Raw genomic sequence first — 27,448 nt, 5'->3', positions numbered from 1 at the left:
GCATTCCCTTTTGAATCCCTTGATTCTGCCCCGCTCCATCTCTGTCTCTTAAGTTGATAGTCTCTTTCTCTCTCTCTCTCTTTTTTTGATACACAATACATATGTATGCACAATACATATGTAGAAAATCCTACCTGCTGAAGCCATTGTTTATTAATTGTATTTATATGCTATCAAGGTTAACGACTTTACACTGGAACAGCCAATAAAATACTCATTCTTGGGAGAAGTTAATTCTTCTTCTCTCCAGACTCATTAGTTTTGTTTCCTGTAGTTGTTTATGTAGAGATGGAACACCTCAAAAAGTTTCTTCCTTCCACATTATTGTGTCCTCGAACTCGTGGAGACCACTTACCTCTGCCTCCCGAGTGCTTGGATTAAAGGATTGTGACATCATTGCATGCATGGAAAAGATAAGCTATTTTTAAAGTTAGTTTTTTTTCAATGTTTCTTCAAATTCTGTCTTAAATTTAATTTTTCAAAATATGACTTGTTTTTAATTCATAGGTTGGGGTGAACACACGTGTCATAGTCAACATATGAGTGTTCAGAGTACAATTGTGTGCAGTCAGATCTCTTCTTCCATTATATGGTTTCTGGGGTCAAATTTATCTGTGATTGAAATCTCTTACTGGCAATTTCTTGTGTGTTTTAAAAGTACCAGCTTTCTGGTTTCATGTTTTTTATAAAAATTCAGTAAAATTTTTATATGTTAATTGCTTCTTGTCTAAAATGCTTTGGATCGGAAGTGAATTTATCATTTTGCATTTTAGAATATTTACATGCAAATAATGAGATATTTTGAGGAAAAGATGCAAAGATAGCAACAAAATTTATCTGTGGTTCTTCTCTACCTATACACAGAACATGGAGCCAAGATTTGCACATTTTTACTGCATCTTTATTCTGATGATAACCTAGCACATGCGGTCATCTGTGAAAAATCTTTGAAATTGTCTGTTTTCAAAATGTTCTGAATTTTGGAACATGTCTCCTTGAAAATCCATGGTTTCAAAATGCTCAATATGTATCTCTCAACATGGTGCCAAAATTTCAGTTTAAACATTTTAAGTCTGTTAAATGCAAATGTGTGTGATAGATATGTCTATGCACCTTAGATGGTGCTTGGACCGGTACTCAACCTTTAAATTTTTATTTAATCAAGTTCTTATTTTTGAATAGGGTTTAAACTTTGATCCATTGTCACAACAACAACAGCAGCAGCAGCACACACTCACATTTTCCATTTACAATGTCAGTATTCTGAACTCATACAGACTACCTTTAAAGTTGGCCTACACGTGATATTACTTTATTAAGAAGATTTAATCTATGCACTTTTTGCCTGACCTTCAGTTTTTCCTTGATGTCTTCTTGGTACAAAATCTGACCCTTAATCATAGAAAGATTTCAGAGTTTCATATTATGCAGTGATATTCTGTCTACACCTTTATGATTGGTGGATAATGTGTTGCCCACAGATCAGGGAAAAACTCAACAGCATCTTTGGTGTGACCAATAGCAATTGATAGCTGTAGCAGCTGAGGAATATTGATAGAATAAGAAGGGACTGAAGGATGAAGAATAAGAGGGAAATAAAGGAAATATATATAAATAACACTATGAAGACATAATTGGGCTTTCTACTTTCTTCCTAATATTTCACTGAACTATAAAAGACCTACTTTAGAAACATCAGTACATTTTCAGAGCCAAAAGCACAACACTTTGGCCAGTCTGGTTCTCTCACACAGCTCACTTTCTCTCCCTCCCTTTTCTACCTTTCCAATTAAAAAATAAAACCTCAAGATGTTAGCTGTACCTTGTTAATCATTTTCTGTGTACCTCTCTATTTGTGTGACCCATTGCTTAGCCTTTCACATATTCTTTTGTTCTTGCCAGGATTTTAATTAGGATACACAGTTTCCAGTGTCGTTTCTCTAAATCTTGTGAGGCATTCACTGATCAAGGTCTCACTGCATTCTTATAGTATATTTTGTCTCTCTTTTCTGATTTTCCTGTTTTGTTTCTTTATATACTCCTGTAAAGGTTGTTTTTTAGATTCACAATGCCTTTAAGACAATCAATGGAAAGGAAAGGGAAAATGCTTTATCAAAATACTAAGAAAATGATTTGTTGATATTAGGGAAACATGGGATCAGTCAAGCCACGAAGTTGGGGTATTTTGCCTTTGCTTCAAACATAGTCTATACATTTTTAGGTATATTTTTACATGAAGTTTCTTTGCCAAGGCTAATTTTCTAATTCTCCTCACACTGTCATTTATTTATAAGAATAAGACATATGTGGGTTGTATTGTTGAGTTTCAGACATATGGCTAACCATGAGCTCTGAATTGGAGAGAAAATGGAACCATCTAAAGTATTGTTTATTTAATAACGTATACATCTGTGATTATTTGATAGGCAGCAAAATTGCCTTTAAAATATACAGATGCTGGAAGACCTGCATTATGTAAATATATTCATCCATTTATAATTGACTTGCTTGTAGAAAGACATGTTGTCTTGGTTAAGATGGAACTTTATTTCTGTATGAGATTCTCACATTGTCACATGGGCCTTGATTATAAGAGATACTAATATAATATCTTAGGCTGCTGTTAAATACCATGAAAATCTAGGTCTTGTAAGCTAGAGATATTTCTTTTTCACCCAGTGGAGGACAATAAGTAGGGTAAGATGATAGAGTACTTAACTCACATTTAGGAACCATGGCTTAAACTGCCAACAGTACCTTAAAACTAGGTTCTCCATTAATTTTGATACTTGTGAGCTTGAGGCAGGGATTAGAAGTTCACTGTCACTTTTAAGGACATCTTAGGCTATATGAAGTTTTGGCTCAAAATACTTGCGTTTTATTTTCTCAGGCTTTAATGGAATGCCTTTAACTGCATGACATTAAGATCGTTACACAGCCTTTATTCATGTGTATCAAAAATTCCAGATGTATTTGCCATATAAATTTTTTCTTTATTTGTTGAATCTTTTTATCTTTTCATTCTTCTCTTTAATAAGAAAAGAAGTGACTAATTAAAAAAAAAGACCTTGAGTAGCTATTTTATTTTTATGCCTTGGAAATGCTGAAGCATTTATGGGCAGTCCATTTATGGTGGTTCTGTTAAACTTGTTCATATTGGGTTTCATGGTCCAAGTTGATGAAGATGACAGACCAGGTCTCTTCCTCAAGAGGGCACCAGATCTCATTACAGCTGATTGTGAGCCACCATGGGGTTGCTGGAAATTGAACTCAGGACCTTTGGAAGAGCATGTAATAGTGCTCTTAACTGCTGAGTCATCTCTCCAGTTATTACAAGTAGTTATTATTTGTACTCAAAAAAAACTTATTGGCAGAAAGTGTATTTAAATAATATTTTCTATGTTTTTTACAGTAGCATATTTCAGAAAAATTAGAATACTATAGTAATAATAACCTTTTTTCTGTATCATAAACATTAGCACATAAACACACACATATTCACCTCTCTTCCAAATTTTAAACAGCCAACTGTTTTCCTTGCATATTGATATGTTTTAATTTCAATCTGAGAATTCTGTTTTAATTTCATAAGCTTTATATAGATGGTGACCTGATACTTGAGAATTGCTGCTTCAAAATGCAGTTGCCTAAAGAACAATCCTCAGGTCTTGGAATCAATAAAAATTCCTGAAATTTTAGACCAATTCTTACAATTATAGTTATACACCATATTATTAGCTAGGCTTCTATTGCTGTGATAATACAATGTGATCAACAGCAACTTTGGGAGGAAAGGCATTTATTTCATCTCACATCTCTTTGGTCATCCTCCATCAATGAGGAAAGTGAGAGCTACAACTGAAGACAGAAACCTGGAAGCTGGAATTGAAACAAATTCCACAATGTAGTGCTGCTTACGACTTTCTCATTCTGCTTTGTTGTACAACATTGAAACACCATTCTGCTTTGTTGTACAACATTGAAACACCTTACCAAGAGTGACACCCAGCCCCTCTAATCATTCATCATGAAAATGCCAATACAGACTTATTAACAGACAATCTGATGGAAGGATTATCTCAACTGAAGCTCTTCTTCCCACACAATTCTAGCTTATGTCAAATTGATATAAACCATCACAGAAAATTCTGCATAGGATTAAAATTCTTACAGTGGGAAAGAAGAACCTCTGGATCAAATACCTACCACCTATATCATCATTGGCCATTGCTACTTCCCTTGGCTAGTGGATTATTTCGTTGATATATGGACTAGAGAATTCTCTTAGTACAATTTTCAACTACCTTCATGCTTACCCTGCATAAGGAGTAGTCTTTGTCACTACCCCATTCACTCCACGGTAACCTTGTCCTTGATTCTTAATTTCATACTTGAGCACTTATTAATTACCTCCTTGAAAGTAATTACACATGTTGATGCAGGACTCTGAAGCCTGTGACCCATGATAAGCCATTTCTTCACCCTTATCACACTTCTACTAATCAGATAGGTTTTTCCACTGATAAAGACACTTTCCACATTTTTAGTCCCTCATAAAAAATTCTCTTCTGTATTATCTCTCATATGGGAGCTACCCATGAGTTTAAGTGAGAGTTTGATATCAAATTGATTTGGTACATGAAACCAACTTGAAAGTAAGTCACAGCTATGCTAAAGAATAAGATTAAAATGAAAGTAAGACATAACAAGGGTATCAATACACCTTACCAAATATCAGACTACTGTACTAATTTGTAGACAAATGAGTTATCTATTCAACCTTATCCATAATATTCACCAAATAGATGTTTTGGTACAAGGTACATTTTTAAATGATAGAGAAAAATGGAAACTACCAGGTTATTTTTCCTGTACTCAAAGATTTGAAATTCAGAATAAATAGCAAAATGTGCACCGTGATTAAAAGAACAGACTTGCAGGTGTTTATGTCTGACTGAATACAGATCTTACACATCCGTATGTGTACTGACACCAAATTGTTCTGTTGTTTCTAAAATTATAAAAGTTATTTTATAGTAGGCATTGTTCTTAACATGTTTAACTAGGACATTATAGAGGCTTGTTTAAGGTATAGAGTAAGTGATATTTTTTTTTACCAATGTGTAATTCTGGAGGTAAGAAGTATAGGGTGAATTTGAAAAAGTAAGAAAGTATATTATTATTTTTATCAGTTAGAAATTCTGTTTTTAATTTTTATTGAAAATAGACTCTTTTCTCATATAACACATCCTGACTACAGTTTCTCCTCCCGCTACTCCTCACAGCTTTCCCCTACCTTCCCTCTCCTCCAGTTCCAAAGTTAAACAGTTAAACAAGGCAAAAGCCCTCATATCAAGGCTGAACTGGGCAGTCTTAAGAAGCTTGTAATCTAAAATGGGAAGTCTCTTTCTATACAAAATGATACACAGGATAAAAGTTACCCCAAAGACAGTCAAATAAAGAATTGTGAGAGCTAAGAGTTGGGGACTACCCAGCATCAGAATCAAGGATATCTTCAAAATGTTGTATTAAAGAATGATAGGAATACATTTGTCTGATGAAGTATTTTAGTAAGGAAAGTGATTCAAAATATTAATGTTCAGGTTTACGTCTTCTTTCTCATTGGCTTTAAAATACATTTTTCTAATTTCCCCCAAACAAGATCCACAAGGATTAACTTAACTCAGGAGAGTCCATGTCAGCTTGGTGGACCCAGGATCATCTTTTTGTTTCAATACAAACCTTGCTGAATGTTATGAACAAGACTTTCTCATAACAAAACCCTTCATTAGTTCTTCATCCAGCCTCCTTGATTCTTCAAAATTTGGTTCACATACAATGCTCTGTCAGACAATGTTGTAGCTCTTGTGGAAATGTTTCATCCCCTCACTAGAAAGCAAGAATTTTCTCCTAATGATGGCATGACAGGATATTGATAAAAAGATGGTGGAGGTTCTGAATGGGTGATAAAGCCACTTACCTAAGCTGGCCAGCTGCATTGTGAACTGCAGCATGCATGGGATAACATATTCTCTGTGAGAGTAAACATTATTTTAGAAATATACCCCTGAAATCAAAACTAATCCTAATGTCAAATCAATAATGCTTTATTTGGGTCTTTTTATCTCAGTTGGTCCACTGGCTCCGTGACTTTTCACTTTCCCAGTTCTAACATTTGACAGGATTTTGTCTTTCATGTCTGAAAGATGAGCTGACAGCACACTGTCATCATTTCTACAAGTCCTGACTTTCCACTAGAGACGTTTATTCTAAAAGAAGAAATATAACCAGCCGCTCAGATGGGCATCCTTTATCTTCATGCATAGTAGCCTTTGCTCACATTTTCTCAAACACAAAGTGTCATGTTGTAGAGAACACAACACTGGCAAAACAGATAGCTTTTCCCCTAGTTAGAATGTTTATCATCCCTTTAATGCAGGCCCATAGTAAAAACATAAAGAGGGTGGTGTATGTCCCCTTAAGATTATTTTTATATTAGTTACTTAATTCTGTGCTTACTTGGGATTGATGTGTTTGTGCTGGGTGCCCGTGCCATTATGCACAAACTGATGTAACTGGACAACTTGTGGGAGTTAGTTTTCTTCCTTCACCATGAAAATCAGGTCATCAAGTTTGATGGCAATTGCATTTACCTTCTGGGTCATATCTCAAGTCCCATTCCCAATATTTGATATTAGAAAACTGAGTCAATGATGTTTTAAGGAAACTTGTAGCTGGTGAGTATATCAGCTCATGGATGTAGACTATAGCCCAATCTGGTGTCTTGTCTGTGTATGAGCTTGGGTGTATATGTGTGTGTGCGTACATGTGTGTGCACGTGTGTGTTTGTGTGTGTTTTACACGCATATATGTAGAAAACAGAGACAGATTATTTTCCCTTTTTACTAAATTTCTTTTTTTGTAATCATTTACATACCAACCACAGTTCCCCTTACGTTCCCTCTTTCCACTTCCCCACCCATCTCCCTCCTTACCCTCCTCTCATCTACTCCCCAGGAAGGACTAGGCATCTCTAAACTTCTAGCTCATCTATTTGTGTGTATTGGAAGGTCAGCAACCCGCAGAGATCCTCTTGACTCTACATTCTCATGACTTGAAATTTGGCTATGTAACACCATGTCCAGCATTTTGCGTAGCAGTGGGGGATCTGAACTCATGTTCTCATGCTCACAAACTCAACGAGTGCTATGCTGCATGTGGCTCAGCCTTTTAACAAGACGATGATAGCAGAACATTCTGACATGCCTGTAGAGGACAGATAATTATAGTCTAAATTTTATACTGTGTTGCATGCTAAGAAATAAATATAATATAAATCTGCAGAGATTTGAAGAGATATCAGCTGTATACACTGTTACTGTAATCCTCACGCAAGGCTGGACCAGAAATTACCACCCTCCTACAACTTCCTGTACCATAACCTCCTGTTCAATTCCTAATATCCTGTATATGCTATGAGAAATAAATGTACCTCATTAGTGGGAACAAATGAATGAATTCATGTAATAAAATAGAAATAATTAAATCTGAACTTAACTATTACATCTAAGTGGTTTGCCTCAAATTTCCAAAGCCAGAATGAATATACCTGATATTCTAAACAATATACAAGGCTGGTTTAGTTCCCTAGTATTTATAGGATTTCATTTATAGGAAACTGATTAGGAGAAAACTCTATTTCTTTAAATAGGTGGCATATGTTTTCTTTTCCATAGTGTTGGGGTAAGTCATCTGAATTCAGAAACAGTTTATTTATGCACATGTTACTGGAAACCATGCACCTTATTAGTTTCCACAACCAGGTCTCCAGTTGCTCTCATTCTCTCATTATCTGCTTGCAAATGTAGTGCCTAGGCCACCAGGCTAGCAAGCATTGTCTGCAAGGTTTGGAATAGGTACTGTCCCCCTGTGCATAGTGACATGGCTGGAAATTTACAGTAATACGTCGCCACAGTAATATCATCTCCTGAATGATACAGACATATTCCTGAATGATAAATTGGTGAACACGAGGTGCCCGTGGACTCAACTACATTTGCTAAAGCATTTCAATCATGTCTGAAAGTTTCTGGCTCGTGTTAAAAGCACAGCATTAAGAAGCTTGACTACTTCATTGTTACACTACTGCTTATATCTATCTCTATGTGCTCCAGAATGGAAACCGGATATATTTCCTAAGCTGCTGTCTCAGATCATGGAGACCAAATAAAATAAGTGGCAGAGTGTGTTTGGTGCTAGCCATGTTTCCCAGGTTAATCTGCTTCTATTCCCATTCTAAAGTCAGTTGGGAGCCTGAGAAATTTGGCAGAAACTTTACTGCAGGCTAAGAGGTGGTATAGGAAGAGAACACTATGGGAAAAATGCATGGGTATTTATAGGAAATGATAGGAGGGCTAACCGCTGGAATTCCAGTGGTGTGTATGTGTGTGTGTGTGTGTGTGTGTGTGTGTGTGTTTAAATAAAGGAATCTAACCTGAAGCAGAGTACCCACATCAGTTGGGTTTGACTGACAGTGAGATTTGATCATCAAGTAAAGAAAGACTGTAATATGCTATTATCAGTCCGTCATAGTTTCTCCAATAATCCTACAGGATCCTTAGAAACAAACTCCTCAGGCCTGAAGCTGAGTGGTCATGTGGGTGTCTCCCCTATTTATTACCTTCTTCAGTGTGAAAGAGATCTGCAGATACAGAGTTAAACTAAGGAAATCACTATTCTTTTCCAAATCCAAGTTTAATCCCCTTCAGCCTGCAAAGACCCCCTAAGGCAGCCTTGGAGATTTGGAGATTTGGCACGTGTCTTCTATAATTAAGTATCAGGACTGAAGAATTCTGGGAGGATTTAGGACATGTTTCCCACTGGGAACATTTGCCTGATTCCTGTCTGAAGAAACAAATGATGAAGACTATGGTATCACTTAAAGAAACGGAGAGTGAAATGAGTTGGCTGTTTGCATTGCAAAGATTTTTCTTAGCTATGCAAAGGTTGTGTTATGTTGTAAGTGGCAACATGAAGTCAACAGACGGACCAACACAAAACCCACATAAATATTTGCTAGTCAAGTTTGTGAGTACGGTAATGCAGTGTTCCACTAAACTACCACGTATTGGACTGGATATGACACGTTGAAAACATGCAGGACATCATGCTCCGGTTTCTAGTACATGTTAATTTAAATGCCAACAAGTTATGCAGATCAGGTGAAATTATGTCTCTGCTGCTCCACAACAAACAAGCCGTGTTGTCATAGAGACACCTGTGCCCATGTACCTATCGTGCAGCATAGTACTTGGAGAAATTAATAAGGAGGATGAGAGGAGTTGAGCCAATGGTTTACTTTTATTAAACTAATGAGCGGAATCCCATCATTGCTATGACCCTTTAGGGCTGTGTTCATTGTGGTATGTATGAATGTTTAAATAAGGCCTTTTCAGATGTTAATGCCTAAGCCCTCTGCTTGTGGGTTGTTCCTACTGAACTCCAAACAGGGAGCTAGAAATTAAAATGAAAACTCTGAGGACACTAGATGGAGGCCAGCAGCGCTTGCCTCTTTGGATTTCAGTGATTGCAAAGGTTCTGCTTCTTCATTTTTCCACTGGCTGTTCCAGGGCTTATTCTCTAAGAATGGATTGCAAATGACTCCTTGCAAATGGGGTTTGTGTTCATCCCATCATAATAGTTTTAGCTTTTCCTGTGTGCGCATTTTCACGCTGCACCAAACCTTTGTTTTCCTGCTCAGGGTGTCAGCAGCAGCATTTTTCTTTCTGAATAATGTGCAGAATTGGTGTGCTGACTTGCTCATAAAGAAAAGTAGAGCCAAGCGAGCAGAGCTACGCTACCTAAAGCCCAACATCTTATTTTCCCGAAGGCTTTTCATCTTAGTTTGACAGCAAACACAAACCTCTAACCTGACAGACTAACATCTTTGATGGTTAATTTTCCTCGTCGTATTTGCTGTCATGATTGGAAGGAAATATGCGAGCTCTGCAGCTAATAGGAGGAAAGTTTCAGGTGGGGCAGAATGTGGGCAGGACTGCAGGCTGTTGGGTAATTAAAATCCGTGCAGCCATATCGGCACATTTCGTTTAGCAAAGAATCTGGATGCGGAAAAATGGGTTTGTTAAAAGGAGAAATCACCTTGGAATGATCTGCTCATTCCTACTTGACTTGAAACTATAAGGCTGGATTGCAGCGACATGGGATCATTTTTGTTGACAACAGCTGGAGACACAACAACTATATTATTATAATTAGGATCAGCATCCAGTTGGATTATAATAGGGGCTTTCTTGGAGAAATGGCACAGTGTCAAATTTATAGTCACTAGCTAAATGAGTCTCTTGTATCCTTGACAAAGGGACAAAAACAGTTCCCAATGAAAACACAAACAGTGGATCCTGGTTGTTATATTTCCTGGGTGTTACTCAGAGTCCTATTTATCACTCAGCAAACACTTGCTGCTTTGAAGAAACATTATCCTGCAAGGTTTACACTTTTCAATTCCCCTCCACGCTATGCATTCTGCATGCATTTGTATGGAGAAGCCGGGGCTGCGGCTTGACGTGGAAGATTTTCTGCTGCAAGATTAACTTCAAAGCATCTATTTTCCTTCTTCGGGATAATCACTTGACAAATGCATCCACATAGGCTCCTCGCACATCTATTGTAGGTTACAGGTGCATCAGGAGTCTTGAATCACTATGGAGAAATAACATCCTTGACAGAAAGGAGTGCTGCCTGTTCCTTCCCAAGTGCCTAACATTGAAGAATGTGGATTTCTAGAAGCCAGGCATCAGGCAGACATATCTTGACCGAGTCTGTGGGCAAAAGCTTGTCTTAACACTGTGGTACCTGTAGTTCATCTTCAGAGTCTCATGGGATTTGCATGATCTTAGAGTATGCATTTCTATTTAAGTGGCATCAGAAAACTTGTTTTGGCAAGTGCCTGATGCCTGGCTTTGTGCTCACAACATTAAACACTTTTCTCTTTCTGACCCAAGAGCAATTTATCCTGAAGCAGAAATTGATGTGAAATAGATTGGAAGAGGTCATGTGCTGATGAATGTGAGAATGCATGCCAATGTCTGGTGTTTTTTTTTTTTTTCTTTTGACAATTTCAGTAATGAAATCACTTTCTTCTTATGAGTATATTGCTATATATATATACATATATATGTATGTGTGTACACATAAATGCATATATACAGTGTTTTATTTTGGTTGACAGATCTTGTATTTGTTGTGTAATAATCGGTTCACAATTATTAATATATTTATTACCTCTCCACATATATGGTGGATAAATTTAAAACCATTTAAAAGAGAAAGGCAGTAAGCTTTTTGAAATATTTTCAGTAAATTTTGCCCAGGGTTTCCATGAATTACTTCACTGAATTATCTGAACCTGTCTGTATTGTAATGATGACGACCAACTTTGCCAATACAGACAAGGATGCCAACGACTAGAAAAGTTCAGATATTTGACTAAACGCACAGAATTTGAATAAAATTAAGAGACAGAAATGAAATCTGTGCTCCGGTTCAAGACAATCTGACTCCGGAAAATGTATTCTTTCAACCAGAGTTGTGCATAACACTTTGAGGTCTGCCAAATAAAAAAGATCCTTTTGGCCCAGGAAAAAGCTAAACTGTAGAGCTGCTAAGCTTCTCCCTCATGGACCAGTACAGTGATGGGAAGCCTCTCACAATGAAATGAGATCACATGACAGTAGATAGGGAAGCAGAAGTCATGGAGACAAATTTGGAAGCAGTAAACTGCCGAGGACATATTCTCACCTTCCTTTTATGAGAAATGATCTGCCTGCCCCATTTCCCCAGTTGAATAGTTTTAAATAAGGTAAGTTTTACAAACAAATCTTAACAAGAGTTTCCTTAACAAAATAATAATAGCAGAAACTAAAGTGGCAAAGTAAAAGGAGGGCAGTTCAGTTGTGACGTTTGCTCCCAACATATATTTTGAATCATGGTTTTATATCAGAATTGCCTGAAGAGGATTTAATGAAATATTCTACCACTGTCTGTATCATATCATTCTGGATGGGAATTTTGAAGGGGGCAGACTGGAGACATGGATATTATGTCTAAATTTTAGATGATGTAATTCTTAAATTATCTACAAGCCTCATTTTGCTTAACCCCCAATATGTCTATCTATCTCTCTATGTATCTTTGTATGTATGTATGTATGTATGTACGTATGTATCTGTCTGTCTTTCTGTCTGTCTGTCTGTCTGTTGATCTATGGATCGCCCTATCTATTGAGTCAAGTTAAATGCTTTGGCCGAAGTTATAAGAATGTGTTTCAGAAAACATTATACCATTATGTGTGCAAAACCTTCCACGGGGGGGGGGGGGGGAAACTTCCACAGTACTTTGCTTCAACCTAGCTCACAGACTTGTGCAAAAGTGAAATTCTTAAGAAAATATTTAATATTTATTCCTCTACAATTATATCTTCTAATTTAAGAGTCAATGCAGGCAACAGAAGATAATTTTGATGATGGTAGAAAGATTTTGATTTTTCAGTGGTTCCTCATGCTTGCTTAATTGGGGACTGAATTCACTAAGTATCATAGTGAGCATTAAACTGGAATTCTCTTCCATGCCAGTTTATCACTGCACAATGGGAAAACAATATCTCTTGCTAAAAATTTAAAGTAGACACACTGAATAGCAAAATTCTCCTGTGCCTTTCTGTGCAGAGTTTCCCAATTATCTTCATTCTGATATCTGCCAGTTCTTTAAAGGTATCTTGGAATATTTCTATTCTTTATTCATTGTTTTCTTCATTTTTTTAAAAAATTAATTTTTCAGGCTATGCCAATAGTAAATGCATATCTTCCTTAAAGCTTTCGTGTGCTCTCACAAAATATTGTAGAGAGCAATTTTAGAAAAATATAAATGAATTCTCTTGTACTGGAAGATAAGGTTCTCTGGGGTTAGAAACCTCATTTTTTTTTTCTCTCGTAGCACTAAAAAGACCATGGATGAAGATGGAAGAGTCAGCCTGACAAAGATCTTTAGTAAGCCATTTTATACAGGAATCAAGTCCAACTCACCAGGAAGGAGCCTGATGGCCTGACCAACAAGCAAATACCTGGTCCTTTGATGCTATCATTTCCATACTAACCTCTCATTGTAGGATGAAACACATTCAAACTGTGATTATCACTCAGTCACTTAATCACCAGATTATCTTCTTAATGACAAGCAAAAATAAGGGAATTGAAAGGAGTGTCTACTTTATGTAATTGTATCCCAGTGGTCTTTATTGGACTACTGCTATAACTGCATAACTGATCTGTTCTCCTAATCAGCCTCTTCACCTCCAAGTAAATTTGGCATCACTTAGATCAGAAGTGACCACATCAGGAATTGACCTGGACTTGAAAGGTCTCCCTGTTTCCTACACAGGGAAAATGAAATGTATATGCTGACATCCAAATGGCCTCTCAAATTGACCCTAGCTTGAATCTCTAGATCCACATTTGATAGCTGACTTTCCCCATCATCTCTTCTCAAATTGTTTTGGAACTTCTAGCTCCCTGTCCTCCCTTCACATGAAAATCTTTCCATTCCGTTGTTTCCAAGTCCATATAATATTCAAATAATTGCCATTATTGGTATTCTATGTATTCATCTTCACCAACAACATCGATATGTCACTTTGGAAAGTGAGTCTTTGCACACATACACACAAAACATTTGTACATGCACACATGCACACAAACCAAAATGCATTGCACTCAGTGTATGGTTGAGTGTGTTATAAAAGTATAACTCAAAGTACGTTGTTATATTCTTTAAAACTTATAAAACATCATTTTGAGTATAAATTTCAATTTTATACAACTATCAACTACTCAGTAAATACCTCATTTTTTTCTGAGCAATAACTGCATTTGAAAGCATCTCAAAAACATTTTGATTGACAAGATCTTGCAAGCGTTCAATCTGTTTTGATCACCACCAAGCTATACTATTCAGATGCACCCTTTATCTCCTTCAGGATTAAAATCTTCTTCCTCTAAATGCCTGACACATTAGCAAATGACTGTACAAGGCTGATAATCCCAGGCATGGCTTTGTAGCTCTCCTTGACTAAACACAGCTGCCTGGGCCAAGGCCAAAGTTCTCTCCTCATGGGCCATCTCATCTCCCACTTCTTCAGTCTTGCAATGTGATCTCTCAAAGTGCACTCCAGTTCCCAACACCAGTTCATAGTCACATAAAATCTACTGCAGCCATTGTTGTGTCGTGGTGGCATAAAATCTCCTTGATCTTGTTTCCTTCATTTACCTCCAGAGTTTGACAAAGGACACCCTCCAGTAAAGATTCTGCAAGCAATCTTTAATTAATACAATTCCTGAGAATTATCTGTGACACGAACATTTTTCAATAAATCACCGGGTAACCTAGTCTTTCATTTAGTGACTCGATTAAGAAACATGTTAAGTAACTACTGTGTGAATGACTTATAATAGAGAACAATGTTGGTCTGCCTTCATTTTCTGTGATTCTAATCTCACCAGACCCCCCTTATTCTCCTATGTTTCATAAGTCATCAGATCATCTTGGTTTTTATTTATGATTAAATAATTTCTTGGGATTTCTCCTACTCATTTGTCTGTGGGAATCTTGACATTTCTTTAACATTTACTTTCAGTGTAAACTGTCTTTGAATCTTGTCCATGACCATCCTCTTTGTACTAGACCAAAAGATGGGCACATGCTTGTTTCACTTGTATTCACCTGAGTAGCTTAGTCAATTGGTCTGCTTCCTTCTCTTTCTTCCCACCACACAACTCTAAGCTTCTTTAGTACAGGGATTTGGGATTAGCATATATACTGCCATCCAGGCAAGCTCGATGTGTGCAGTTGTTAGAAAACACAGAAGATTAATGTATGAGGAGCTTTTCATTCTGTTATCCATGGGTCTAATTACCTGAGCCTGCTGATTAATTGGTGGTTCCTATCTTATTTTATATTCTGAGAACTTAAATGTGATGGAATAAAATATTCTTTTGATATTTATGCTCGGCTTTTTTACAGCAATCAACATTTCAAGGTACATTCAGTTGTACTTTGGCAAAATTCAAGTGCTATATGCTGTATTATTATTAACCTTTTGTTTCATATTTCTTTGATATGATTCCTTTGCATATTCCTTAAACCCACACAGCTCTATTAGATACCCTTGAAATAAAAACTACAAAGACATCTTAAATAATAGAGATGAAAAGCACCATCTTAATTCATTATTCCAACCTAGCAATACTGTTTTCTACAATACATTTGTTACGTTGAAATTTTGACAAAGCTGTTTGCCTCTATCTTTTAAGGAATATCTATCTATCTATTTCGATCTGTCTGTCTATCTATCATTTTATATATATATATATATGTGTGTGTGTGTGTGTGTGTACTTTGGGTTTATATAAAATATACTTGAAAAAAGTAGCACTTGGCAAAAATTAATATGCAAATTCTTACCATTTTCCCTCTTTTTTAAACCTTAGGTACATCTGTCACTAATGTAACAGCCACCGATGCTGATGACCCAGTTTATGGAAACAGTGCGAAGTTGGTTTACAGTATCTTGGAAGGACAGCCGTATTTTTCCATTGAGCCTGAAACAGGTTTGTGGCTTAAATTTTAAATTCTATTTAACATGTTTTGCTTCAGGGAAACACTTGTTGGTATCTGGCTTATGAAATGTTCTGGCTAAATATTTCACTGACTATACCAATAATATTTGACTTCACACTGTGAGGGACATGGTTAGCCCTGCAATCACTAGTACTGATTAAAATGAATTAAGAGTCTTGGGTTGGGTATCACCTTTTCAGCAGATGGCCTAATACTATTTTCACCCTGGAGTAAAGGGGGAAAAAAGTGCTTGCTTGAGGGGAGTTCAATATCGTATTTAGGTATAGATTCAATAACTTATTGGATTTCGGTTAAGTGACAAGTCATTTTCTAAGTTTTGCTTTGTCTATCTACAAAGTGGGGTTGGACCCTCCCCACACATACCTGTGTGGTAATATTGATGGTACATGACAATTCATCACACTGTTATGTCTCTATCATTGCATTGATCAGAATTGTCCTCTCTTAATATCTGATCATTTGAGCTCTCATTAAGATACTTGTATGACCCAAGTCAAAGCCAGCTAATATTACTAGTTCTGATTGGGCAGATGTTATAAATAAGTTCCTTAGGGGGGATAAAAAGAAACAAGCTAGGTGATGTTGGTCCACACCTTTAATCCTAGCACTCAGGAGACTGAGCCAGAAGCATCTCTGAGTTTGAGACCAACCTTGTCTACAGAGCCAGGACAACCAAGGCTACATAGAGAAACCATATCTTGGAAAAACAATACAATACAAAACAAAATCTACCACCACCATCAACAAAAACAAAAAAGAAAGAAAAGCAAATAAACATTAAGCACATATAAACGTAGATATTGATGTCTCTTAAAAAGAGATGAAATAGAAAAGTTACTCATATGAACAATAGATTTTGTAAATTAAGATATTTATCCCAAAATACATTAACATAGCCTAAGATTAAATTCGTTCTGACAGGCTGTATTAAGTCATGAAGTTTTATTTATAGCATATACAATATTAGTATATTTTATTGATGTCAATGTAGTTATTAAAATCAGTTGTTAATAAAAAACACTTTCTATTGTATGTATCTGTCTTCTCTATGCTGTGGTTTCTGTTTTCATTTTGTTGATGAGAAACAATCAACCTACTTTTGTACCTGTTCCCTTTGCTTCAAAATTATTTACCACTGTTGAGAGCAATTCCACCACTTGTCATTAGGTCAGCCATTAATCAAATTAAAAACTGAATTCTTCTTTGTGCTTTTCAAAATAATACAAAAAGAAAAATATGACTTTAAAAGTAAGAACTACATTTATACATAAATAGGTCACAGCTGCAGAAGTAAACATAAATTTAGAAACAGGAGAGTGTACCTTGTAAAGTGTAATCAATTAAGGTTATTATTTGACGTTTTTCCCCAGTGAAGAAGGAAGTCTATTGTAAAGTTTATGCCATTTGAACCCTTGAATAACCTTGGATATGGCAGAGTAATTTATTGTTTAGAAAGAAGGGGAATCTAGATATTTATTACAAGTCCTTGTCAAAGGTGTAGAGGTAGAATGTGAAGAAGCTAGCACTCCCACCTAAATCTCTGATTTCATAGCTAATATGAGAATGCTAGATTTCTTTGAATTCTTTCCTGTATCCCTCATTACTTCTCCCCCTCCCTCCCCCTCCGTCCCTTGCTCCCTCCCTCCCTTCCTTTCTACCTTCTCTTCGTTTTTTCTTTCCATTTTTTCATTTATTTCCTTGTCTTTCATAGCCGGAGCTCACAACCAAGAGATTGTTTTAGATTATTCTGACCTCAAACTTCTACTCTTTCTGCATTCACTTCCCAAGTCCTAGAATTACAGACGTGAATACCACTAGAGCCAGGAACCTTGAACTTCACTTTTGATAGGGAAGAGTTTTGTTGAAAGGGCTTCCGTCAGAAAGAAAACTGTTCACGTGGACATTTTTGTTCTCCTTTTCTAGTATAATAAAGATATTGAGTCAACAATTTCCATTGAGCATTCGCTATGTGAAGTCACTGAATTAAAGTTGGGGAGAAAAAAAATTACAACGGCTAGTCTCAGCTTGCAATGTCTCACAATCTATTTCAGAGGAAATGTTTTCTTTTTTTTTTTTTTCAACAAAGATAGTAAGCATTGTGATGTCTTTTAAATAATTGATATCTGGAGTAACTGTTGTTTGGTGTAGATAACTAAAGTTCCCTACCATAGTAGAAGTTTCATGGGCACCTATTGCCATTTGTGTAATTAAACAATCTAAACTACATAAATTCACAATATTTTTAGCCAGTATATTACCAACACACCCATTTAAAATTTATTGTTTGGAGTTTGACTGGAATAAAATTGTCTGATATGTATTTTAGTAAGTTAATTCTGATGTTATTTTGAATAATGCTTTGCAGAGAAATGATACTTAAATAATTCACATAGCACTTGCTAAGTAAGCACTGGGCAGATGAGAGTTTCAGTTTAGCTTAAGAAGTTACAATGAAATTCAAAATAGACTGAAAATTCAATAATCAATAAAGAATGAATTCAAATTATGTTCTTAAAACGGCAAAGCACTTGTAAAGTGTATTGATTACAGCTTCGATAGTACACAATCCTTTCTGAGCCAACAAGGAAGTCTCTTATAAACATTATCTTATTTGGGCCTCACATGGCCTTGGAGAAGTGGCTTCTGAATGAAATTTACACATTGCTCTGTAACTTTTCACATTATTACACTTCAGTATGTTCAAATAAAAACAAAAAATGGTTGCTCTTTCCAGGGAACNAAAAAAAAAAAAAAAAAAAAAAAAAAAAAAAAAAAAAAAAACTCTCTCTTTTTCAAAAAAAAAACAAGCTGATAAAAGAGATGGAGTGAGGAGACTTAGAATTATATAGAAATAGAAAAATAAGCATCACAGAAAATCTGATGTTTTATTTTTATAAGCCTATAGAGATGATGCCAGTGTTTTTAGAGTAACCGAACCAATAGAATGAATATGCGCATTCAAGTGGGATTCCTTAGATTGGCTTAAAGCAGACAGTTGCGGCATCCCCCAATAGCTGCTGTTCTACTGAAAGCATGTGACCCTGCTGCCATGAGCTCAGCAGCTCCTTCTGACTTTGAGGGCCTACGGGATTCTAGGAGAGCTATTGATCTCAGGTCCATATTGAATGAAGATAGGTTCAGGGGCCATGAAGAATGACAGTAACGGTAGTGGCAGTAGCAAGATGACAGGAGGTTTGACGAACTTACCTACACAACATGAAGGCAAACAGGTGAAAAACAAAGTTGTTTTTTTTTTTTTTTCCTCCTACTTCTATTTATTTGGGCTGCCACTGGATAGTTCTGTCCACATTTTGTGTGTCTCTTCCAAATTCAATTAAACTCTTCAGGAAAAATTCCTCACTGATGCACCTAGGGGCTTGTCTGTGAGTTGATGCCAGAGGCAGTTAAGGTGGAAACCAAGATGAACTACCACACAAATTAAATGCCTTTTGGTGTTGATCAGAAGACACGAATTACTTAGATACTCTGAGAAATAGACAGAAAAATGGAGTTTGGAATGAAAGGGGCTTAATGGGGTTTATGACTAAAAGATCAAATGAGTCAGGAAGCCAAATTGGCAGGGAAGTTCTTCATGTCAGATTCTCATCAGTTAGAAAAGAAAAAAAAAAGAACGAAGGGAGGAAGGAAGGAAGGGAGGGAGGGAGGGAGGGAGGGAGGGAGGAAGGAAGGAAGGAAGGAAGGAAGGAAGGAAGGAAGGAAGGAAGGAAGGAAGGAAGGAAGGAAGGAAGGGGGAACAGGCCAGGCAGTTCTGATAGCATTTTCAACTAATACCTGGGGATCCTTGGAGTGGTTGAAGCATCTCGTATTGCATGCAGGCATCCAGATTCGAGCATATAAACTATGCTCAGGCATGGGCTTGGAGGTGTCTAGAAAGTTCTTTCTTTAACTGAGAAGTCCTGTCTTATGAAACCAGTGAATGCCATAAGAGTGGCAACACGCAGAGTCATCGAGTCTCGGCCAGTTACGAGGCGTGTGCATTGTAAAATACACTCCATGTAACACAAACATCAAAAATGTCATCTAACTTTGTCCTGGATTTAAAATCCTAGAAATAGTAAAGAAATTGTCATAAATGGGCAGAAACTTCTGTAAGGACACTGTGCCTCTGAAGGCATTTGTCATTGTTAGCTTCATTTGTCAGTTTGACACAACTAGGAAGAGGAAAACTCCGTTAGAGAATGGCCTCTATCAAAGGGCCTGCAGGCATGCCTATGTGGTGGTTTCTTGCTGATTGACATAGGAGGACTGCGCCCACCATGAGCGGTAGCATCCCTAGGCAGGTGGGCCCAGGCTTTATAAGAAAGATAGCTGAACATGACCCTGGAAGCAAGTCAATAAATAGCATTCATGCATATTTTCTACTTTTATTTCTAACCACATGTTTATATCTTGAATTCCTGTCCCGACTTGCCTTTCTGGTAGATAGTGATCTGGGAATTGTAAAATAAAAGAGTCCCTTTCCTCTCCAAGTTTATATTGTTCAGTATATTATCAGAACAACGGAAAACCAAACTAGAAAAGCATTTTTAATGAAATATCTCTATACATGTATGGGTTTGGACTGTCTATGATTTCAGGAAAGGAAACAGCACAATTCAGTCATAAAATGTTATCAGTTATGCAGGGTCAGGCTTTTTCTCTTTTCACAAGGACCTGGCATGTTAGCCAAGGGTCAGTCAGACCTGTAGGTAAAGTGGTTAACATCTTGACAGAGACCATTCACTCAACAGGCTATGCAAGAAGGTTGTTCAGGGTCTTTGTGAAGTAGATTGTCCTTTGACCGTTGTCAGCAAATCCTTGGTGAGAGAACAGTTTCAAGAGGTTAAAAAATTCTAAAGGATAAGAGACAGAAAACAACCTTTATTTTGTTTTGTCCTCACAAGAATGTTAGAAGCAGAACTTTTGAATTTGGAACAGACAAATTCTGCTTCCCAGGGCTTATTACCTTTTCCCAATGTAGAATTAGGTTGTGCTGATGTAATAATTTAACTCGGGAAGGTTCCCTCACTTATTTCAGATATCAAGACCACCGAGAGACACAGAATTGTCTCATTTTGTGTCTTCATTTTGCAAATGAACACACAAGTGCTTAGAAAGAGTGAGTGAAAAAGTTCCCCAGGCTTTTAAATAAAAATACGCTGTCCAATCGTGATAACAGGAAAATCGAAGCATGAACATGAAACATGGACAGCCATTCTTTAATAGAACAATCACTATAGTTTTGACATGATGCTGCTTGTATCCACTCACCTCATCAAATTTGTGTTTGTTAATTCCACACAGTTATTTGAAAAGCACCTTAATGTCTTTTGAGTATCACCAATGACAGAGCAGTGGCACTTTGAGAAATTCCTTGCTCAAATTGTTTGAAGTTGTATTGAAAGTAAATTTGCCTAATTCCAGACCCCAGTTTTTTTTTTTTTTTTTTTTTTTTTTCTCTCTCTCTCTTCTAAGCTGCCACTTGACATGCACATGGTGTATCTTACATCAGGAGAGGTCTTTGGCTTGGAAAGTGACATCCTGACCTTAAAACAGTCTCAGGTTTCCTGTATAAGTAGGCATGAGAGGGAGGCAGTGCAGTGTTGGGAAAGATGTGAGTGGAAGCAATTGTAAAATGCACCATCATTTTTGTGAATAGCTTTTATTATGGTACTTCAAAAGGCTCAAAATAGCTTATTTGTAGTCTAAAAATATTGCTGTTTTTCTTTTCTCTCTCCACCACCCCCAGTACCATATGTTTGCTTATGCCATTTTGGGCACAGACGGGGAGCAATGTCGCATTTCTTTCAACCGCTCCAGTTTGAGGAGAGCGGGGAAGCAACAGTCGCACTGCACGCTAAGCAACTCGAAGACAGAACTTGTAAATGAAATGCTGGGCGAGAAAACAGTAAATGCTTAATTATCTGAGGAAGCCAGGGTGAAGTTTCAGGACAGTCCGAGCTTTGCTCCAGGCAAGCTAGAGTATGAAAAATGACCTGCTGAAAAATAAACCAACTTAATTCATTGACACTTTTTTTTTCCTTTCTTTCTTGAAACTAAGACCATCTTTCTTCATTGGATACAAATAACATTTGTCTCAGTGGAACCTGTAAAAGGAGCAAAGGAAAAAAAAATACTCCTTGGGGGGAAAACCACGTAATGAATGGTTCTCTTTTAGAAAAATCAAGATAATAATGGCGTCTTCATGGAATGCCTGAACAGAATTGAGTCAGTTTAATGCTTTCGGAGTCAGTGATAAATTGCAAACACGCAGGGCACAGGGTCTCTTTTTAATCAGGATTGCTTAGGTTAAAATGGCTATAGGATCAGCTTCGTGTGTGTCTTTGAGGAGTGAGCACAGATTTTCAGGCAAGCCAAATGTGCTGGACTATGCACAAACGATTAGGAATGACTTCATAGTTCTCATTAATTGGTATTTAATCAACCTCCTCATTCTAAATCATGCTCTAGGCACTAAAGGTGAGGCTTTGCACATAACAAATGCTAAATGTGCATTAAATTCACAACATATAATTATAAAACATTGAATTTGAATATATCTTACATAACAGATACATAAAGCATACACATGGATATAGGGAACAGGAAACAGGTGTCATTATTTACGGATAATGAGAATTGCCCAAACTTCTATAGAAGAAGAAAATCAGAATGTTTTCTCAAAGTTCTGAGAGATTTCTGAAACTTTGGTGGCAGTGGAACAGGTAGCAGATTTGGCTGTGGGAGAACCGCTAATAAGGTCTTGCATTCAAACCAAATCAGCTGGCATCTTGGTGCAGACATGTAATATCAGGGTTGAGGAGGAAGACTAGGTTTCAGGCCCGCCTGTGCTAAATGCTGCTTCAAAAAAGATATTTCAATAATTTAATTATATTCCCAATGGCAACTAGAGGAATTAATGACAATTGTGTTTTAACTATTAATAGTTACTATTAATGACACCTACAAAAAAGGAATAATGGAAAAAATAAGTCATCTTAACATGGAAATGATAAAGTAAAAGGAAAGGGCGAGAAGGAGAAAAAGAGAGAGAGGAGGAGGAGGAGCATGGGATGGAGGGGGAGACAGAGAGAGAGAGAGAGAGAGAGAGAGAGAGAGAGAGAGAGAGAGAGAGAGAGAGAGAGATGCTAATGATAAGTTTTAGTGGATAGATATATGTCATGTCAAATACCCTGGGTTCAATACTCTACAATGCAAAGAAAGAGTAAATGGTCAGGGGAAAATGTCTTTCTTAAATCCCTCTTGGGTATCAGATTTTTATTGGGAGAGATTTTTTTTTTCCATGACATTTCCTAGAATTTTTATGTACCATTTTTATAGATTTTGTGATGAAATATTTCATCTTATTAATCAGAATTATTGCAATAGCAATGAGGTACAGTGTACTTCCATGTATGCATATGGTATACCTTAACTAAATATAACTTAAAGGTATGTCAGTATTAATACTCATTTATAACCATTCATAATGTAAAAAATGTACTGTATTAAAATCATTCTAACAAATTAAAAATAACCTTAGTGCTCCTAACCATGATTTTTTCCTTGTTTAAATGAAAATAATGTGTGTTAATTTTGATCTGTTTTTTGGTAGAACGTTTTCACCCTCAAAAGCACAGTGTTCTAAGTGTGATAGCCTAACAGAGGACTATCCTAAGAGGTAGTGGCTGCTCACAGGTTACTTACAGTTCAGGTTTAAAACTCGGTAGTGAACACTGGATAAAACTTCTATGAAGCAAGTGTGTTCTGGTGGCTTGTGCCAAGATTTACACTCTTGCTTATTCCTATGCTAGATATAGGAGTTATTTTAAAAACCTATCATTAAAGATACCATTGTAAAGATTCCTGAATTTAAATGGTATGGCCACAGCGATACAAGTGACAAATACTTGGTATATATAGTTTATAGTCAATATGTTTTTAACAAATAGATAAATGAATAAATTAATGGGTGAGAAGGGAGAATCTAAAGTGATTAATTTTACTTGTACTGAATTGTAAACCTCTCTGCATTGTTTGGAATGCCCAGATGTGATGGTGACGAAGAGGAAATAACTGAATTTTAAATTTTTAATAAGACTGTCCACAAGATTTACAGATCTACAGTGAAAGCCATGCCTTTTCATGCTGCTGATTAAATTTTCTTCTTTGTAAGCATGACAGCTAGGTACTATGTATATATAGACACAGGTATATAAGTTACTGTTGGAGACAAAGTGGATGGAGTAAATCCTGTGAGCACATTAACAGTCCTAAAATTTATAAAATAACGAGAGCAAAAAAATATTGCAAGAACACAGACCTATTGCATTTTCCTGGGTGTGATGCAATCAGTGTGACTCCCTTGTACTTAGCCTTTAATGGAACTGTTTGGAAGTCCAGAGAGACTTAGCAGGTGGTGAGCATAACTCTAATAGAAAGAGACATTTCCCAACAAGGTCTTTGGATGTCTGCGATGAGGAGAAAAGCTATGGAGCACACAGAGTCCTCAGCCTGCTACTCACAGATGCCACACTTGAGGACACTGAGATGGAGCAGGAGAGAAGTGAAAGGAAATATATAACTTCTGAATGATATTCTTCCAGTAACAGCATATTGAACAGCATCAGGAATATTTTACAGCTTACTGTCTCAAGTTTATAACAGAAATTCCTTGTTATTTTATGTTTCTATTATAACGTTCTTTTTTTCCCTTTAAAATCCATCCCTGTTTCATATGAATGAACTAAAAATGATTTGCTGGAGGAGCAGGCTTATTTTCACGTATTTTATAATGAAAGTTGTTTATCCAAGACTAAAAAAAAATGAGCTTATTTCCAAAAGATGCAAATATGTGAAAATTGCTATACATTTGAAAATGTGTATGTTGTGCTGATAAGATGGCTTAATGGTAGAACATTTGCCTGGCAGGCTCAAGGATTGTATTTTATCCAAGACCCTATAGGAATGAATAGATGTCCACACAGATACAGATCAATAGCAACTTTGTGTTTAAATGTTACAATTCCCTATCTCTAGTTCCTACAGCCTCATTCTGCATTATCAAAACTTAAGACTAAATTAAATTACCTCTTCAGAAATGCTGGGCAGACAATAACTGTTCTCTGTTTTGGCAAAGGTGACTTTAGACAGAACTACCAACAATAAAGCTCATTCAAAGTTCCAATTTGAAAAAAAAAATAAAATATTTTATGCACATTATATTTGGGATATTATAGAAAGGATTTAATTAACACTGGAGGCAAAATCCCTTAAACCTAAGGTGTATTTCTAGTTAGTCTAAGATATCAGTAGGAACTGATTAAAAGGCTGAAGAGGCAGCAATGGCAAACACTCTAGTTCCTTAAGCATTCAAATTTCAGAAATAACCATATAAAATAATTTTCTCTTGGCTAAGTCATAAGAAACTAACTCTTCTCTCTCTGAGAAAGACTAGTAAAATATATTCATATGAATAAACGCTTCTATTTTACTTAAAGCGATCTGATCTATTTCAACTCCACACATCACTCTCCAGCTCTTGCTTGGAGGTGCCATCCACAGAGATCTGGGTTCACCTCTATTAATTAATAATACAACTCCTCAGAGGTGTCCACAGCTCTCTCTGACTTAGACAATTGCCCAATTGGTGATTTTTCTCTCAGATGAATTCAGGCTATGTCAAGCTGACAGTTAAAACGAAAACTAAGATCCTAAAAGTTTTGAAGGGTTATACTTGATAAATACCAGTATCTGAGTTTTAGGGATCTGTAGGTATGACGTTGCTGATAGCCATCTAGCAAACCAAGGGTGCTCATAGGTTGTGCATAAGACTAGAAGGCTAGACTGGACTGTTTATCCATGGCTGCTGTTTCTTTCATCCAGGAGCAATGATGCATTATAACAGTGACATAATTAACTCTTTGAACATCAAACTAGAAACCCAGTTTTAGATAGTAGCCTAAAAATCTTTTCTATGCCACTTTTATAGCTTTCTTAAAAATTACAAAATGGGCTTTGGAATTTTTAGTATATGTAAAAGACAAATAAATAAAAACTCAAAGAAAATGAAAATTTGGCAAGTTTTAGAGTAATAGAAACAAGATCTCAGTTTTATATTCATATCTGTCTGATTTCAAACTCTACCCACTTGCAAATGTAGGAGATTGTCTGCAGGGATTGTATCAAGGCAAAGAATCTAGGGCCAGAGAGTTTAGAGAAAAAAAAAAAAAAGAGGTGTTCTAAGTATGTTAATATTCACCTTTCTATTATTGTTGCCTTTCAACTAAATAATACATGCATATTTGTCTCTTTCACTGTCAGAAACATGATGGTGTGTGTGATAGACAGAACCAGCCTCCTGAAGCTTACAGGCCTCTGCAAATGCCACTGTAAATGTTTAAGCTTCCACTGCATATTTCTTCTACAGAGTCCAAATGTTATAAGAACATTGTAAGGAGATAATATAGACAATTTGCTGTATTATTATTTGCACAATGGAGTTGAATTTTAGGAAGACAACATAGAAATGTAATTGAACATCTTGACAACAAGTCTAATCAATTTAGTTTCACCTGGACATAGATGATATAGAATGTGTTCCTTTGAGGAATCCTAAACTGGGGCTACTTGCAAAGAGGGCAGTCCCAACAGTCATCCCTTCATCCTTCAAAATACTGTCAGACTTTGTAGTTCAGTAGAACATTGTGAGTATACTTACTGTAAATATATTTTGTATCATAGGTAGATAATAATGCATGTATTAAAAAGAAATACTGAGATACTTGTACTTCAAACTCCGTGGGTATATGCTTAATTATACATCTGTATGTTCTGATGACTTTAGCTGTGCCCTTTAAGGTCAAAAAATGAAACCAGATGTCCTGCTCTATTTTTTAGCCCCTTATCTACTTGAGACAGAGCCTCTGGGGGCCCTGAATCTTGCTGTTCTTCACCTACGCCGCCAGACAGCAAGTCATATTGAGCCGCTCATTTCTGCCACCTCTGCTCTCAGTCCTGTGGCTACAGGCCTATGTAACCACGTCCTAAACTTAAACACATGTGGTGAGGATCCAAACTCAGGTCATCATTCTTTTACAGAGCCACTGAACCACTCCTCAAGTCCCTACCCCCAAATTATTAAAGAAGTATTTGTAGAATGAACAGTTATTTTTCGAACTTTCTTATACCTGATATCATACTGAGAATTAATTATGAAAAAATAAGCATACTTTTTATTCAACTTTCCGTTATTTATTGAAAGTTTAGAAATCTTAGTTTACATTTTGGATTCTTTTTTTTTAACTTTTTATTTATTTATTAAAGATTTCTGACTCTTCCCCACCACGGCCTCCCATTTCTCTCCCCATCCCCCAATCAAGTCCCCCTCCCTCGTTAGCCCAAAGAGCAATCAAGTTTCCCTGCCCTGTGGGAAGTCCAAGGACCACCCACCTCCATCCAGGTCTAGTAAGGTGAGCATCCAAACTGCCTAGGCTCCCACAAAGCCAGTACGTGTAGTAGGATCAAAAACCCATTGTCATTGTTCTTGAGTTCTCAGTAGTCCTCATTGTTCGCTATGTTCAGCAAGACCGGTGTTATCCCAGGCTTTTTCAGACCCAGGCCAGCTGGCCTTAGTGAGTTCCCGATAGAGCATCCCCATTGTCTCAGTGTGTGGGTGCACCCCTCGCGGTCCTGAGTTCCTTGCTCGTGCTCTCTCTCCTTCTGCTCCTGATTTGGA

At 36.7% G+C, this 27,448-nt stretch overlaps 1 protein-coding gene across 3 annotated transcripts in view; it reads left to right on the top strand.

Annotated features, from left to right (window-relative positions):
- Positions 1-27,448, top strand: part of Cdh8 (cadherin 8) — a 334,360-nt gene that overhangs the window by 140,634 nt on the left and 166,278 nt on the right. For all 3 annotated transcript variants that reach the window (XM_050144038.1, XM_050144039.1, XM_050144037.1), the window contains exon 3: positions 15,561-15,680. In XM_050144038.1, the coding sequence (XP_049999995.1) occupies positions 15,561-15,680 (120 nt within the window). The remainder of the gene's footprint in view (positions 1-15,560; positions 15,681-27,448) is intronic.

The sequence above is a fragment of the Alexandromys fortis genome, unplaced genomic scaffold, assembly GCF_014885135.2.
Source record: "Alexandromys fortis isolate MF-2015 unplaced genomic scaffold, M_Fortis_MF-2015_v1.1 scaffold_1, whole genome shotgun sequence".
NCBI lineage: Eukaryota > Metazoa > Chordata > Mammalia > Rodentia > Cricetidae > Alexandromys > Alexandromys fortis.
Note: the sequence above shows the minus strand (reverse complement) of the source record. Positions and strands in the feature narration are given on the sequence as shown.